The sequence below is a fragment of the Zonotrichia albicollis genome, chromosome 9 (genome assembly GCF_047830755.1).
Source record: "Zonotrichia albicollis isolate bZonAlb1 chromosome 9, bZonAlb1.hap1, whole genome shotgun sequence".
Classification (NCBI taxonomy): domain Eukaryota; kingdom Metazoa; phylum Chordata; class Aves; order Passeriformes; family Passerellidae; genus Zonotrichia; species Zonotrichia albicollis.
Genome location: NC_133827.1, coordinates 22,430,350 through 22,448,223, shown reverse-complemented (window position 1 = coordinate 22,448,223; position 17,874 = coordinate 22,430,350). Strand labels below are relative to the sequence as shown.

Below are 17,874 nucleotides of genomic sequence, written 5' to 3'. Positions count from 1 at the left end.
GAGCACCCCTGGCACTGCTGGCTGCCTGCTGGGCTCCCCGTGCCAGGCTGAGAGGTTCCTGGAGAAACACTTGGTTTAATAGAAAAGGCAATCAGATCATTAAAAAGCAGGGATGGGGGCAGAATCCTCACAAAACAACCTGGCAGCCCCCTCCCCAGCAGAGAGGCAGGAGGGAAGGGATGACAGGAGGGCTCCATGCAGGGATGCAATCAAACCTCTGGCACCAGAGATGTGTGGAGGAAGATGAAAGCAGGGGGGGAGAGCAGCGCCCTTGTCACCCTTTGAAGGTGGGAGCTGACAGCCCCTGCCTGTGGCTGACAACCTGCCCAGTTCTGCTGCTTTTCCCCCCAACCTGCTGCCTGTGTCAGCCTCATATCAAAGCACTGAAGCCCAAATGCAGGACTGGGTGGCAGCCTGGGGTCTGTGTGCCCCCCCCAGGGAACAGGGTGTCAGCAGAGCCCCTGGCACTGCCCTGGGGGCAAGCAGGAGCCCTGGGAGGCTGTGCCAGGTGCCTGCCCTGCAGTCGCAGCACCCTCTCAGTGACACTTTGCTGCAGCACACAATTTCCTGTGGGTGTTTATTTGCCTGGATGGTGTCTCTCAGCTGGGAGGGTGTCCTAGCTGCCACCTCGGTCACTCAGGGTGACAGCAGGGTGGCAAGGAGAGCATTTTAAAGCACCCTTCTCTGGGGCTAACCTGTTTGAAGGCTAAAAAATTGATTTTTGTTTTTCCTTATTTTATTTTTTAATGCATTTAAAGATAGATTCTGTATCGATGGTGTCTACAAAATGCACAAGGGGTTTCTAGCAAGCATCTCCTCCCTTTTTTTGGGAATTTCATCGAAATATTATGAGCCTTGTGCACAAGGTGTTGGGTTGAGATGCCACTATTTTTTCTTAAAGATAAATTATTGTTTGCAGAAAGTGGGGCCTTGAATCTCTTTCTGGCAGGCTGCAAATGCAATGAGCCACAGTTTCTCCCTTTTTCCTGGCCTGTGCTGTCCTCAAACCCTGCTGCCCATCTCCCAGGGGTGCTGCTGGTGCTTCCACAGGTCTTTTTGGAGCAAGGCTGGATCACCCAGGCTCTTTAGTGCCTGTGCACCTGACAGTGCTCTCCACACCTCTGGCTTGCTTGAGGGCATCATCTCGTGCAGCGCTGCTGCTTCTAACACAGCTTTTCATCACCTGCTGTGCCAGAGTGCCAGAGGTGTGCTGAAAGACACTGGGATTGCCCTGGACCCAAAAGGGAACCCAAAACAAATGTGGATTTTGGGATACCTGGAAAATGGGGTTGGTTCTGCCACAGCAGGGACAGAGGGGCATGGGATGGATGAGGCACTGCTGACTTGGTTTGAGGGTTGGGGCAGGTCAGGGCTCTGAATCACTGCTGAATCTGTAATTCCTTGGAGAAGCTCCTATTTTAAAATCTGAGAAGGAGAAATGCCACTCTGCCTCCCCAGGGAACTTCAGAGCAAGTTAATGTAGAGGCAATGTCTCCTTTCTTGCTTCCTTTCTTCTTTTTTTTCCTCTTTTGACTTAAGCTTCCCTGAGAGAGTAATTAAAAAGTGCAAGTTCCAGGTGCTAACTGAGAGGATTTGGTTTGAGAGTGAAACGCTTGGATACCCCCATGCTGGAATATCCCCACATTTGCACCCTTTCCACAGAGGCTGTGATGGTGGCTTGCCTCGGGCAGGAGCAGGGATGGATGAGCCAGAGATCCTGCTTATCTCTGGCTCTTTTTAGGACTCCTGGCACCTGGAATACAATGATGCAGGATACAGGAGAGTGTGAGCAGTGGAAAGCCCTCAGAGTGCTGCTGTGTGGCATGAGTGCTTCCATAATCCATCCTGCTGCTGGGCACTGCCCAGGCTCCCCAGGGAATGGGCACAGCCCCAAGGCTGCCAGAGCTCCAGGAGAGTTTGGACAATGCTGTCAGGGATGCCCAGGGTGGGATTGTTCTGGTGGCTGTGCAGCGCCAGGAGCTGGATTGATCATCCTTGGGGATCCCTTCCAACTCGGCATATTTGTGGTTCTGTGATTCTGTGGTTTTGGCATTCTTAGATTCCCCAGCTCTGTGATTCCATAAGTCTCTGATTCCCTGATTCTGTTATCCTCAGATTCTGCAGTTCTGTGATTCCTAGAGTCTGTGGTTCTGTTAGTCTCAGATTCTGAGGTTCTGTCATTTTCAAGTTCTGTGATTGTTATTCTCAGATTCTGTGGTTCTGTGATTGTTATTCTCAGATTCTGAGGTTCTGTGATTCCCAGATTCTGTGATTGTTATTCTCAGTTTCTGAGGTTCTGTCATTCCCAGATTCTGTGATTTGGTTATTCTCACATTCTGAGGTTCTGTCATTCCCACATTCTATGGTTCCCGGAGCTGCAGAGGGAGGTGGCAGTGGGGACACAGCTTTGTGGTGCCTTCGCTGGGTGTTTGCTTGTATGAGAGATGTGACACATCTCTCCTCTGAGCCTTTGAGGGGGGATAGGAGAGGTTCAGCTCTGGCTGGGAGTCCCAGTTGTATCCAGCCCTGTGGCCATGTTCTTACAATCACCCCTTGGATGTGACAGCAACCTGCAGCTATTTCCCCCCCAAACTTCCACTGATGACATTTCACTGCAAGAAGCCTGAGTTTCAGTGATGTTCTCTGCCACCCCCAGACATGTCAGCCCTGGAAAAGGAGTCCTGCTGGCAAACTGACACCTGGGATGTGCAGCATTCCTGGTGTGCAGGCAGGATGATGGATCCGTGGGCAGCTCTGGATTGTGGGGGGGTTAAGTGCTGAGCATCCTCCCTGCTGAGCGGCACGGAGGAGTTCTGTGCCTCAGCATTTACAAACACACCCCTGGTGCCTAAATGTGAGGAAATGGATAGTTAAGCACATCATTAATCTTATCCAGCCCCCATAATCAACAATCAATTAATTCTCCTCTGGGCTGAAGAGATGCAGGTTGTGCCACAGCCTGGCCACTGGCAGAAAAAGCCTGTTCCCACAGGAAAAGCTGAGGCAGAGCCTCATCCTGCCCTTGTGTGACACCCTGTCATGGATGCAGGCCTTGCCAGCTCTGGGAAGCTTTTGGAGCAGCCCTTAAATTAGGGCAACGTTGCACTGGCCATTAGTGGGGTGATTTATTGCTCCCTCCTGGGCTCGAGTGCTCCATCTGAGCCTTGCACTTGGACTGTGAGTTTGCCATGTGAGGGATTATGGATCCCACCACGGCATTGCAGGGCCCTGGGGGTTTGTGCTGTGTTTTTGGTATTGGGTTCATGGTTCAGCTCCCCCAGAAAGAGAGGACACAGGGGCAGCAGCCAGAGGGGAGTGCTGCACCCATGGTGTATTTGGGAGGGAGGAGAAGGCATCCACCTCCCTGAAACTGTGGGAGGCTTTAGGCAAGCACAGTGTAATTATAGGAGAGAAAAGCTAATTGGTAATAATAGCAATTAAGACCCACGTGCCTGCAGATTACAGGAATTTGTGGATAAGGGAAGTGATAACTGAAACCTGTGGACACTGGGGTGCAGGGTGCCATGTTCAGGTGTTTTGACAAAGCATCACTAGGATTAATTGTAATTAAACATTAACAAACCTCTCCAGCCAGCCCACCACCATGCCCTCAAGCTTTAAACTGAGGCTTGTTCATAGCACTGCAATCCTCTCATCATCCTCCTTCCCTCTTCCATCCTCTTCCATTAAAACTCAGGTGGCTGTTCCCTGGTTCCACTGCCCTCCCCTTCCTGCTCCTCCAGAGAATTTGGCCTGTTTCAGGTGTGCTCTGACACATCATCCAGCTCCAGAGCCCACAGGTCCCCCTTTGCTTGTCTCATGGGTGCTTCCTCTTCCTGTGGGAGCATGAGGCTGCTGGGACATGGTGAGGAAGGAGATACACTCAAAGCCTTGGTGTCCACTTGTGGTTTTGTCCCCTGCCTTGTGTGTCTGTAACTCTGTGCCTCCTTGTGCTGTTATGGGAATAGGGCTCTGTGTGTGTATTGGGGAAGGGTCTGAATCGCTTTGCTTTCTGCTGTGGAGCATCCTGAAGGTCCCCTCAGACCCTCTGGGCTGCATGGTGGCCCTGTGTGTCTCACTGCCCACTGCATAAGGTGGTGGGTTACGGGCCTGAGTGCTTGCTTCCTTAAGGTGCCACGTGCATGGGGTGGCTGTGGTGGGATGTGGAGGACTCAGCATGGAGAAGAGCAAGGGCAGTGGGAGAAGGTGGCTGGCTCCTCTGGAATGTCACATCCCCATCCAGCTGTCAGGGCCACTGCAAAGAGACAGTTCATTGCAGCCAGTTGTGCGCCTCAGGCTGGGGGGAGGAATCTTCTGAATAATAAAATTGTAAAATATTGTTTTGATTTATTCTTTTCTATCATCTGTTAATATCTGGGAAGGCTGTGTGAGCAGGAGGCCTTCATGAGTTTTGAATGACAGGTTAAAGGGCTCCAATAAAGATTAGATGGTCCACTATCTCCCAAGGAAATTGCATCAAAGTGGTTACTCCTGCTTGCTCCTATTAATTTCCTCTTCATGGCTGCTAGGAGATGCCTCATATCCTGATGCAGCAGACAGGGGCTAAGAGGCACTTTCCATTATCTCAATCATCGCCGTGTTTATGAGACACGTCGGGTGTTTCTCTGCAGAGCTGTGCCCTGGGGGACGGCATCACAGGGACAGGGCTGGCACCACCCTGCTGTGAGGCCAGGAACACTCTCTCCTGGGCTGGATGGAAGTCTGACTCCTTGGGTACGTGTGCCAAAATACAGATATTCCCTTCTGCAGCCCTTGGTTCCGTCAGATTTTGTTGGATGTCAGGGATGGATGAGCATCATTCATCAGTGCCCATCGCTGAGGATGGGTGGGGTGGGGCGGAGATGAGGGACCCCATCCCTGTCACTCCATCCTCGCCCTCTCTCCACAGAGCAGCAAGATGGTTGATTAATGAAACCTCCCCTGTGGCTGATTAAACCCTCACTGTAACTGGAACATCTTCTCTGTTATGAATTAGATGCCATTTCCTGCTTGAATGAACTCAGAGGCTGGGAAGCTCCAGCCCCAGGCTGCGAGGGATGAACGGGATGGACCCATAACACACTGTCATGGGTGTGACACCAACTTTTTAATTAAATATTTAAATTTTGTGTGGAAAAAGAGCTGTGGGACCTGAGCCAGGCTGTTTGGGGATGGTGTAAGGGACTGATCAGGAGAAGCGGAGCTGTCCTGCCTCTGCCTGTCCATGCCCCCATGGGTGCTGCTGGGGGTGGGGGTCCCACAGCCCCCTGCCATATCCCTGCCTGGGTGCAAGCAGCAGGGAGCAAAGCAGCTACTGCAGCCCCCTTGCTCTGCTTGGCTAAAGATTGTTGCCATGTGGTGCTAGTGGCTTCAGGAATAATCCACAGCCAACATGGAAAATTCTGGCCATTAATCCACGGGAAGGTGCTACCCCGTTTATAAGAGTGAAGCTTTTCTGTGTCTCCTCTCCTCTCCTTCCCTTCCACCCCATTCCACGGACAGGACCTGCTCTCCCCTGTGTCCAGGAACAGCTCAGACCCAGCTGCTGTGCTCTCTCTTGCAGCCTGCCCCGCGGGGACGTTCAAGGCCAGCCAGGGCGCGGGGCTGTGCGTGCCGTGCCCCCCGAACAGCCGCTCCAGCGCCGAGGCCTCGCCGCTCTGCGCCTGCCGCAACGGCTACTACCGGGCAGACTGGGACCCGCCCGCCGCCGCCTGCACCAGTGAGTATGGCCGGGCTGCAGGGGCTCCGCAAATGGGGCACGTGGGGACTCCAGGGGCTCTCCAAAATGCAGTTTGTTGTATACAAAATGCAGTTTGTTGCATACAAAATGCAGTTTATTCCATCCAAGAGGTTACGGCAGTCCAGGGTCGTGGGTGACAGAGCTGTGCCCACAGCTGTCAGCTCCAGCTGCAGCCAGGCCTGGAGTCCCAAATCCCTAAATCAGGCTCCTACTAATGGTGCCTCACATTGGGCGCCACTGTAAGAGCCTAAATGAGAGATGTGGGACTCCAGGCAGCCCTTCAAAATGCAGTTTATTGTATACAAAATGCAGTTTATTGTATACAAAATGTTACAGCAGCCCAGGGTGGACAGAGCCTGTGCCCACAGCTGTCAGCTCCAGCTGCAGGCAGGCCTGGAGACCCTTTGGTTTTGGTTACGTTGCATTATATACTTTTCTTTTGGTTACAATGCATTATATACTTTACTTTGCTGAGCATCTTAATATAGTAGAACCAATCTATACCTTAACTATTATCTATAGCCTGTCATTACTGCTATAATTACCATATTCATGTTACTATTCTCCAATCACTTAAAGTTAGTTCATTACAGTTTAAGCTAGAAGTTGTTTTTCAGTTTTCTTGCAGTGGAAAATTCTGAGACCTTTTTTCTACTTGTGACTTTGCTGACTTGTTTGCCTGTGCTATCTTTCTGCTTGGTAAAAACATCTTGTTTGAGATGGGTTTATCCTTTGCTCTAAGTCATAAAACCCCCTTCTAACTAACACACCCTTTGCCTCCTTGGTTAGCCAGTAAGACTGGCTCAGCAATTCTTTTCTTCTATATCAAAACTTGCTTCCATCTCTATTCTTTCATCAGACTCTACCTTTAAAGATCTTTCTGCTAAGCATACATATCTGCGAGACTTTCTTGTCAAACTTTCATCCTTCCCAACACTCCCCTCCCTCCTGGGGCAGCAGCAGGGATCAAGTCTCAATCCACGTAGAGTTTGTTGTATTTTCTCCCCCCTGTCCCGCTGTGGATGGGAGGAAGAGCACGGCTGGGTGGGCAAGGCGGAGGGATGGGGTGGCTCCACATCCCACCTCACAGGCAGCCTCTGGGATTTATACATCAGCCAGGCAGCGGTGGTGATGGCAGAGAGATAGTCCCCAGGATAAATGAGGATTTAAAGTTATCTGCTCTGGCTGTCTTGTTCATAGTCTTGCAGATGGAGTATTTTTTAATAGGGGGAAGGCTGCATTAAGCATTGGTATTCAGCCATGCATTGCTGCTCGGCTGCCTGCCCGAGCTGCCTGGCACGGCAGCAGTGTCTTCAGGCCTATTTTTTGGTGGGAAAAAAGCCCAGGAGAGAGGAAGGAGCTGCTGTGCTCTTCAGCCTGCTGGAAACTCAGGCCTCAATCCCCCCCAGATACACTCCAGGCCCTTGAACCAGCCTATTGCGGAGCTGGAGCACATGGATGCTCCAGACCCTCCACGCTGGGAAGTGCTCAGAGCACACATCAAGGAAACAAGGAAAGGATTTGTGTGTTTTGCTGGATCAGCTGAGCTCTCATACAGGTATTCAGCAGGTTGCACAACTACAGATAATCTACAGATCTTTATTATGCCTCGTTGCATAACTGATTTATAACAGTGCTGTACTATAGGAATACAGGAAAAAAAGTGTCTTTGCTGATTTTTATTTCTTCTCGTCAGTGCTTGATTTTGTAGTGCTCCAATCTGAGGTGCCATCTGTTCACCCACAGAGTTTCTCTGTGTCAGAGGAGTGCATAACATTGTGGAGCTGCTGGCTGTGCCCTGGACTGGAACCCTTCCAAGGGTGATCCCTGCAGTCCCTGGGCCCCTGCAGAGGAGGGAAGGGGCTGCAATTAAAGTGGGAGGAATCTGGGGAGGCAGCAGTTTGCTGCTGGGAAGGGGAAGAAAATCTTTTTCTTGAAAAGATATTAACAGCTTAAGGTATGGAGGAAGGACTTGGATTAAGGCTCATGAGGCAGGTTGCAGATTTTTGGGGGTAAATCACTCATATTGATCCCATTGAGCCTTTGTGAGCCTGCAGTCTTGTTCCCCTGGGGAATCAAGGTCCTTTTCTCTGTTCTGCCCCTGCTGTGGCCCCTACAACCCTCCTGTAACTCTCTGTGACATCACCATGGGGCAGTCTGGCAGTGCTGTGGTGCCTCAAGTACAGGAAAACCTTTTCCAATGAGGATGCTGCACTGCTGGCTGTTCCATGACAGACCCTTTGACTCCTAAAGAGGAAAAGGGTTAAAGGGAATGCAATATTAATATCTTAATTTATTTTTAAAGCTGTCATTTCTCTGGATGGAACAAAATCTTTCATCTGTGTTATCCACGGGAGTGGCTTAGAGGGGCTCCCAGAGTGTCTCCATGCAGAATGACCTCTCCATCCCACCAGCCACATCCCCATGGTGCTGATGAATCTGTCCCTGTCCTGCCCATCTCTGGCCACTCAACAAGGCTGATTTATCCACAGCTCTAACGATGTTCCCTGGCACACACACACACAAGGAGGGCTCCCGAGGGATGGGTTTCCCCAAGACAGAGTGTGCTTCTCTCTCTTAACCCTTCCTTGCAGGTCAAGTTCTCCATCATTTTTATTGCTCCCTGTATCATGGCAAAGTCCTTTTTCTTACTTGGAAGTGCAGCCCCCAGCCCAGCCAGTATCAGGAATTCCTTGCTTCCCTTATTTAATATAACCAAGCAGCTGAGTTTTGTGGTTTTGGCTGCGGAGCCGTCCTGGCTGACCCCAGATCCTTCCCTGGGTCTGTGCAGCTGTGTGTTTGTACCTCAGTGCTGCTCTCCTGGGTTCCTCATGAAGGGACTGCAGCCCCCATCCAGCAGCGCCTGCAGTCGGAGCCACATTCAATTCCCATCCTCTGGAGCATTTGCAATGGCTCCTGGCAGCTTTGATCAATGCAATTTTCTTCTCTTGTCCAACATGGGAGCTGCTTGCAAACCATGGAGTGGTGCTGGCTTTCCTCCATGCTGGGACATTCCCAGGTTTCCAACTTGAGATATTGAACCCTTAATAACCACTTTCCATTTTTGACTCTCTCTTCTCCTGCTGCTTTTCTGGTTCTCCATGGTGCTGGCTAAGTGATTTTTCTCTTGCTGGGATAATCTGCTCGAGGTGCTTCTCCATGTGAGCACTGCAGTTATCTCAGCATCTCCTGGTGGGATTAAAATGGATCCAACTTCATGGATGGATCTGTGTGCATTCCACATGGAGTTTTTTTGGACGCTTAAGTGGGTTTGTGGCACAGGAGTTTGTTGCCATCATATTTTCTGAAAAATTCCTTTGCCAGGATTTCTTCTCCTGGGAAGCTGAGAAGCCTCAGAGAAAAATGAAAACAATAATTATCTGATTCGCTTCTCCTGTGTTTTGCTGCTTTGGAATGTGTTTGGACATTGTTTATCATTTAACAGGGGGTTGTTTGATTGTTTTCATGTGAATTGTTTTGACTTAATGACCAATCACCATCAACTGGGTCCGGGCTCTGGAGAGAATCACGAGTTTTTCATTAGTATCTTGTTAAGCCTTCTTAACTTCTTATGGAAGTATCCTTTCTCTATTCTTGAGGATACTTCTTGTGAGTATCCTTTCTCTGATCTTTAGTGTAGTTTTAGTATAGCATTCTATAATATAATATAGTATAGTTTTAGTATAGCATTCTATAATGTAATATAGTATACTATAATATAATATAGTATAGTATAATATAATACAGTATAGTATAATATAGTATAATATTGTATAGTATCTTATAATATAATATATGCCTTCTAAGAAGATGGAATCAGATTTATCTTTCCTCCCCATGACGGGGGACCCTGAAAATACCACAGGAATTGTCGTCTCCATCTGGGAAACTTGTTTGCAGTGCAGGTGGTTGGCGTTGCCAATGTGGGAAGTTGATCTTGAGCAAAGCTAAGCTGTGGACACCAATCCCTCCTGAGGGAGGAGGTGTGGATCCTGCAGAGCCCTGGGGTGTCCTTCCTGTGCTGGAACCTCCATGGGAGGCCAAGGACCTGTCTCAGTGCCTCTCCTTCCCCACAGGTGTCCCATCCGGGCCCCGCAACGTCATCTCCATCGTCAACGAGACGTCCATCATCCTGGAGTGGCACCCACCGCGGGAGACGGGCGGCCGGGACGACGTCACCTACAACATCGTGTGCAAGAAGTGCCGCTCGGACCGGCGCGCCTGCTCCCGCTGCGACGACAACGTGGACTTCGTGCCGCGCCAGCTGGGCCTCACCGACACCCGCGTCTTCATCAGCAACCTCTGGGCTCACACCCCCTACACCTTCGAGATCCAGGCTGTCAATGGCGTGTCCAGCAAGAGCCCCTTCCCCCAGCAGCACGTCTCTGTCAACATCACCACCAACCAGGCCGGTGAGTCCCGCTGCTGCCGGGGTGTCGCAGACATCTTTTATGAAAAATCTTTTCTGTAGGACTTTTCCTTTTTAGAAGCTGAGAGGCTTCAAGAACAAAATGTAAACAATGGTTGTCTGCTGCTGTAGAATGCAACAAGTAGATCTTTGATTGGCCCTCGTTAGTTGTTTCTAATTAATGGCCAGTAAAAGTGAGCTCTGTCCGAGCTGCAAGCCTTTGTTATCATTCTTTCTTTTTCTATTCTTAGCCAGCCTTCTGATGAAATCCTTTCTTCTATTCTTTTAGTATAGTTTTAATATAATATATGTCATAAAATAATAAATCAAGCCTTCTAAAACATAGAGTCAGATCCTCATCTCTTCCCTCATCCTAAGACCCCTTGAACACAGTCACACCAGGGAGTTTGGCTGTCCCTGTGCTGGCTGCCAGCTCTGTGTCCAAAAGGAAAAGCTCTGGGGGTGTAAGGGTGTGTGATGGCTGCAGTAACCCCAGCCCTGAGTGGGGAGAATGGCCAGGAGAAGAAGGAGGAAGAGGAATGGGGATAGGGAAGGATTGCCTGTGCCTTGGGCAGGGTGGGAGGGTTATCTGATATCTGCTTTTATCCCCCTCTAGATTGCTTGGGGATGAAATGGCATCACCCTTTTTCAAGTCAGGAGAAGGGATATGGGGTGAATCCAGCCTTGAAACGCTGTCTGACTGTGTTACAGCACAGAGGGAGCAGCATCCTGGGGCTAAGTCCAGGCTCTGTCTCCTCTGGCACATCCCTCTCCCATCATTTTCCTCTTGTCTCCTTTCTCAGGCTCCCGTGCTCCCTTTCCTGTCCCCAGTCAGGCATCAGGAGCTGAATGAGCAGTTCTGGGTCAAACAGGGATGCTGGGGGAGTGGGTGTGCAGATGGCAAGGGGGCAACTGGTCCTGGGCTGCCCTGAGGATCACAGGGGATGGAAACCCATGTGCTCTGGGTTTAAAAAGGGAATGGGAATTCCTGCTTTGTGCCAGGGCAGGCAGCCTTCACCATCCAGCTCCCTCTGGATAGCACAATGGAGAAACCTGGTGTAAATATTTCAGTGTAAATATTTCAGTGTAAACCAGTGTAAATATTTCAGTCTCCTGGCTCCAGGGAATACAAATCTACACTTGTGCCTGGCTGGTATCGCTATCTGTTGAACCACGTGCAGCCAAACCTGCCTCTTGTTTCCAGGCTTTTTTTTTTCCTGGGGTGGATTTTTGGGGTGTTTCTTAGCTCTTCTCCCACCATGGGGAGCTGGGAACAGCCAGGTCACCCTCATCTGTCTGTCTGTACCCTAGTGGTCCCTGTTTGTCCTGCAAAGGCTGATTGCAAACATGAAAATGCTGGGCTGTGGGGTAACCTGATGGAAATTCACCAGGGATATCCACGGCATTGGTGCTCTTCCTCTAAAATCAATTTGGCTTTGTAGAGGGTTTTTCCAACCATTTCCCCAGCCCCATCCAAAGTAATGGGAGTTAATAAAACAGCAATCAATCAGAGTGCCTAATTTCATCCCACGAGCATATTCCTGGAGCAGATGTGGAGAGATTAAAAAAATAATATAGGATTATTAAGTATTCTGGGTAAACAAAGGCAGTGCTGAACTATCCACATCATCCATTGGAACCATGAGAAGCAAGGCTCTTGCCAGCCCCAGATTCCCTCCATGGCATGATCTGTGCCCCAGGCAGGTTGTGCTGGGTTCAGGTATTCCTGGGATTCATGGAGGGGAGGCATTTTCCCTGCCCAGCACTGTAGGCATGGTGAGGGGGAGGAGGAGAGCAGAGATGGCTGGACTGGGAGCTGACTCTGTGGACAGGACATGCCGGTGCCCCTTTGGGTGTGGACAGACTTGGATACCTTTCTTTTGGAAAAGTACGGATTAAGTGCAGGATTAGGGCTGTATTGGCTGGCTCTGCCCCTTATCAGTATAGCTTGGAGGGCACAAAGCATTTGGAAAAGGGTCTCCTGACTGATTTAGTGGCTCAGTGTCCCTAATGGTGGAAGGACAGTGTTGCTGTTTTCCTGGGAGAAGCAAATTTGGGTGCTGAGGATGAGCATACCCTGAGAGCAGCCCCAGCAGCTTCTCTGAGGCCAAAGCTGGGCTGGGGTGTCCCTGCCCTGGTTCCCTGTCACCGTCCTCAGGGTGGGCAGATTTTTGCTCCCATACCCCATTTCTGAGAGCATGTGGGGTGGCAGTTGTGGCACAGCTCCCTGGGTGCTGAGTGCTGGCTCCCCAGAGAGGCTGTTACAGCAAAAGATGTCACTCAGAGCTGGACCTTGTCACCAAACCTTTGTTTGCCCCACTGGGGAGAGCTTTGCTGTGTCTCTCCCACCTTGGGAGACATCCTTGGAGCAAACACTCCCAGGGAGAAGGAACACCAAGAATTTCCAAGCCCCTAATTAAAAGGAGCAGTTGGTTTAAATAGCAGAATTCCCTCAGTGACTTGCTGCTCTGCTTCCCTGTAAAGCTGCTGAGATGCAGTCTTCCCACTGCTAATGAGTGAGCTGGTCCCATGGGGAAGCCAGCCACAGGCATGGGAGATCTGGGATGCCTTGGGGATTTCCCCCCCCCTAAGGCCATTTTTCCTATCCCTCTCCATTAATTTTCCCACTCTCCTCTTCCTTGGCAGCCCCCTCCACCGTGCCCATCATGCACCAGGTGAGTGCCACCATGAGGAGCATCACTCTGTCATGGCCCCAGCCTGAGCAGCCCAACGGGATCATCCTGGACTATGAGATCCGCTACTACGAGAAGCTGAGCCGCATCTGCACGCCCGACGTGGGCAGCACCGTGGGCTCCAGGCCGGCCCCGGTGAGCTGGGGAGCCCTGCTGGGGGCTGGGCTGGGGCATGGGGCAGGGGCAGCAGCACTGGGCTCTGAGACAGGCTCTGCTGGGAATGGGCAGGCAGGACAGGCACCAGGTCGCCCGAGCTGCCTGCAGAAGGTGGGAGTGAGTTGTGACTGCAAATGCTAAATCACAGAGCAGCTTGAGTTGGAAAGGACCTTAAAGCTCAGCTAGTTCCACCCCCCTGCCATAGGACACCTCTCTCTAGGTTGGGTTGCTCAGAGCCCTGTCCGACCTGAGCCATTCCTTTCCCATGGCAGCATTTGTCCAGCACATCAGTGCCCATGGCTGCCTTGGCTCTGGTGTTTGCTAGGATGACCCTGAATCATGGGGATGGCATCAGGAGGAGGGGAGGGGGTTGGAGAGGACCAGGGAAGGTTATGGAGGTTGTCCCTGCCCCGGGTCACTGCCTGCCACTGGTCCTGTCCCTGGCAGCTGTCCTGTCCTACAGGGGACACGCTTCCAAGCCCTGCGATGAACCGTGCCTGGCCCAAGCTGTTCCATCTCTCCTGTGTCTCGCCAGCTCTAATGAATTCCTCTAAGTATGAATAATTAGATGATCTCATCAGCAGCCTCTTACCAGCAAAGCACTGGGGATTGTGGTAAAAAATGACAGTGGAGACTGTCATTGCATGAGGTTTCTAGCAAGGTTTAGGCCAAGGACCTGTGCCAGCAGAGCAGGACTGCAGGGGCTGGGGATCCCAGCAGAGAGTTGCCCTTGAACCTGCTTGAGCAGGGTCTCATAGGGCACATTATGGTGTTTAGAGGAATCACAGAATGGTTTGGGTTGGAAGAGACCTTAAAGATTGCTCAATTCCAACCCCCGTGCTGTGGGCAGGGACATGAGGTTTCCATAACTGTGGGATATTTCTGAAAAGCACAAGGACATCAATCATTTGAAGAGGAGGAATCTGTTGTTCATAAATTATTTTTGCTCTGGATGATCTTATTGTTTCCCTCTGCTATTCCATTCTCCCTGCTCTGGTGGGACCGGGGGCTGCCTGGGAGGCACGTGCTGCAGGGGCCTCCCCAGTTTCTCATGGGTCCTGTTTCATAAAATCATAGAATGTCCTGGGTTGAAGGGTCTTTGAACCTCATCTTGTTCCACCCTCTGACACAGGCAGGGACACTTTCCACTAGCCCAGGTTGCTCCAAGCCCAATCCAACCTGGCCTTGGACACTCCCAGGGGTGGGGCAGCCACAGCTTCTCTGGGCAGCCTGTGCCAGGGCCTCACTGCCTTCACAGGGAGAATCTCTTCTGAATATCCAACCTAAATGCACCCTCTGTCAGTGGGAAGCCATTCCCCCTTGTCCTGTCACTCCAGGTTCTTATGAATAGTCCATCCCTATCCTTCTTGCAGCTCCCTTCGGGTACTGGAAGGCCACAATTAGGACACCCTAAAGCCTTCTCCGGGCTGAACAGTCCCAATTCTCCCAGCCTTTCCTGTGGGATCCTCTGGGTCAGGGATGCTTCTGACACAGAACCAGAACCTCTTCCTTATCCCCCTGCAACCAAACCCCATCCCTGCCCTCAGCAGGGACAGTTGGCTGCCCTCCCGCTGTCCCTGTCCCACTGAGGGTGGCTCTCTCTGGGTGCCTGCAGGACCACAACGAGTACAACTCGTCCATGGCGCGCAGCCAGACCAACACGGCGCGCCTGGAGGGGCTGCGGCCCGGCATGGTCTACGTGGTGCAGGTGCGTGCCCGCACCGTGGCCGGCTACGGCAAGTACAGCGGCAAGATGTGCTTCCAGACCCTCACCGACGGTGAGTGCGGCCGGCGTGCTGGTGTCTCCATGTGCTCTGGTGGGATTCAAGGAGCTTGTGTGGACAAAGCTCGGTCCCAGCAGCACAGCGGTGTCTCCATGTGCTCTGGTGGGATTGAAGGAGCTTATGTGCACAAAGCTCTGTCCCAGCGGTGTGGTGGTGTCTCTGTGAGCTCTGGTGGGAGTGAAGGAGCCTGTGTGCACAAAGCTCTGACCCAGCAATGTGGCAGTGTCTCCATGTGCTCTGATGGGATTGAAGGAGCTTGTGTGCACAAAGAAGGCTCTGTTCCAGTGGCGCGGAGATGCTCCAGCCTCATGCTCTGGTGGGATTGAAGGAGATTGTGTGCACAAAACTCTATCTCACTGGTGTGGTGGTGTCTCCAGCCTTGTGCTCTGATGGGATTCAAGGAGCTTGTCTGCACAAAGCTTTGTCCCAGCAGCATGGTGGTGTCTCCATGTGCTCTGACAGGATTGAAGGAGCTTGTGTGCACAAAGCTCTGTCCCAGTGGTGTGCTGGTGTCTCCTCGTGCTCTGGTAGGATTCAAGGAGTTTGTGTGCACAAATCTCTGTCCCAGCGCCATGGCGGTGTCTCCATGTGCTCTGGTGGGAGTGAAGGAGCTTGTGTGCACAAAGCTCGGTCCCAGCAGCACAGCAGTGTCTCAACGTGCTCTGATGGCATTCAAGGAGCCTGTGTACACAGAGCTCTGTCCCAGCAGGCAGAGGGCAGGAGCCGGGTGATGTACAGTGGTGTCTCATTAACTGCCGGCGGGAGGAGGGATCCACTCTCAATCTCCCAGCTCCAGATTTTCCACCACTATTTACTTCTGTCCCTGCTGCCTTGAGCTGTGGGGACAGAAGCCCCTGGCACCAGCTGTGAGTCTGGCACGGTGTGATGGGGTGGGAGCAGGGCTGTAGACCCTTGGAGGAATGGTCTGGGATACTTGGAGTCCATCTGAGCCATCAGGGCAAAGCTGGGATGGTCAGACCCATCTGAAAGCTGATTTCCCATGCCAAAGGGGTGTGCTGGGCCAGCTCATGAGCTTCATGGCTTGTTCTGGCCCCAGCCTTTCCCTGCACCCACAAACACTGGCTTCCTTTAGAAACTACTAACTCATGGGAGTGTTTTCTATTAGTCCCAGCTTCAGGACTTATCCAGAAGTTGGTGAGTGAAACAAGTCCTGTGTCATGGTTTGGAATAGGAGGAAATTTAGGGAGGTGAAATTAGTGAATTTAGGGAAATTTTAAAATTGGGGAAATCTTGAATTGGTGAACCAAAACAACTACATTCTCCTACCCCGGGAGCAGCTGAGAGCCTGTTCCGTGTAGCTGCTGGTGTGGTTCCTTCTCTGCTTAGGTGACATCCATGGCTCCCAGCCTCACTGCCTGTCTTCCCTCAAGCTTTTCTTCTTCCCTCAAGCTTTTCTTCTTCCCTAAAATGGGTCACCCCAAGCATGCATTCGTGTCGAGTGCCAGCTGGGGTGGGAAGAGGAAAGCCATGCTGGGTGACCAAAGGGAAGGAAATGGTAATAAACCCCCCTCCAATGCCTCAAATATTCAGGATTAGAGAAGCGAGAAGAAAAATCCTGCCTCAAATAAGCAATTAATTGAAATTTAATAAGAATGGATTGTGTAGCTTATTAAATAATAATTGATTGTTAGATGAGAATTTCTCAGGTTTTAAGCAGCATGCAAGAGATAAATCTAGTTGCCAGTAATTAACTGCAGAGTAGAAAATACAGATAAAAGAGTGCTAAATGCTTTCTTTTGGATGAGTTTTATTTTAACCCTTGCATGTGGCTGGTGGCACAGCCTGGTAGACCTTGATGGGGCATTGGAGAGAGGGGTATTTCTAGAATGCTGTAGAAACCCCAGGAATGTGGGATTTGCTGGATACTGCCTGTTGAGAATACCCACACCAGTGATGGGGCAGGGAAAAATGGGGGAGACACATGGAGGGTGCCTGTAGCTTTTTGGGGGTTCCCCCAGGCATATCCTGTCCTCCTGGTGCCACCTTGGCTTTCACCCCAACCTGCTGCTGAAGGATGCAGGGGTGGCTGAGCAGACAAAGGAAGTTCCAAGGAATGCTTGATGGGGAAGGGAGGCTGAGGGTACCATGGCTCTGCAAATTTTGATATATTAAAACCTACAAGCAGGGTAGGTGGTAAGGGTTCCCAGGTTCTTCTGAGCCTCACTCCCAAAGTTCACCATTGTATGAGTTTAGATATAATTTATGTGACCTCTCTGAGGTCTGATCTGGGTGAAGTCTTGGCACAGCATTCTTTGGCTGGTTTGGTTATTAATGGTGGTCTCCTCCTTTCCTACAACTTGTAGGAATTTTGTGTCTGTGAGACCCCATGTTAAAATTGGTCTAAGTGGCCAACAGGTTTAAATCATAGAGTCTCAGAAGTGTTTGGGTTGGAAGGGACCCTAAAGTTCATCTTGTTTCAGCCCCCTGCCTTGTGCAGAGGCACCTTCTGGTAGATCAGATTGCTCAATAAATGAATTTATTGAGAAAAGAGAAATGCCAAAGCCAAGGACAAAGCCACCTTTGGGAAACTGGGTCCATGCACATTGGTCTGATGTTATTTCCAGAATGTTCTCTCCCCTGTCTTTAAGCCAAAGGTGTATGAACCGAGCATACACCAGTGCAACATGGCAGTGGCTCATCTCCTGCCTGGATCCCCCTGGTCCCACTGCCTTGGGAGCAGCACCCTTGGGATCAGAGGGGGTCCCTTCCCAAGGGCTGCTCTCACTCTGTGAGGTGCCAGGGAGGACTGACCCTGTCCCTCTTCCCTCACAGACGATTACAAGTCAGAGCTGAGAGAGCAGCTGCCCCTGATCGCGGGCTCTGCAGCGGCTGGGGTGGTCTTCATCGTCTCCCTGGTGGCCATTTCCATCGTCTGCAGCAGGTGGGTCCCTGTGGGATCAGTGTGGGATCAGTGTCCCTGCAAGGGGAGGTGCTAAGCTGCAGATTAGGGGTGGGAGGGTGGATGTGTGACCAGGGGGAGCAGCACAATACCACTGCTTATGGAGTGTTGGTGGCAGGGGAGTGGTTTGGGGCCACCAGCAGCTGCTGCTGCCTGAATCCTGGCTGTTGTCT

The 17,874-nt window shown here is 51.2% G+C and overlaps 1 protein-coding gene across 1 annotated transcript in view; it reads left to right on the top strand.

The window, feature by feature from the left end:
* Positions 1–17,874, top strand: part of EPHB1 (EPH receptor B1) — an 80,511-nt gene that overhangs the window by 42,661 nt on the left and 19,976 nt on the right. The window contains exons 4-8 of the mRNA XM_005489551.4: positions 5,564–5,719; positions 9,817–10,152; positions 12,795–12,976; positions 14,613–14,775; positions 17,575–17,683. Of these exons, the coding sequence (XP_005489608.1) occupies positions 5,564–5,719; positions 9,817–10,152; positions 12,795–12,976; positions 14,613–14,775; positions 17,575–17,683 (946 nt within the window). The remainder of the gene's footprint in view (positions 1–5,563; positions 5,720–9,816; positions 10,153–12,794; positions 12,977–14,612; positions 14,776–17,574; positions 17,684–17,874) is intronic.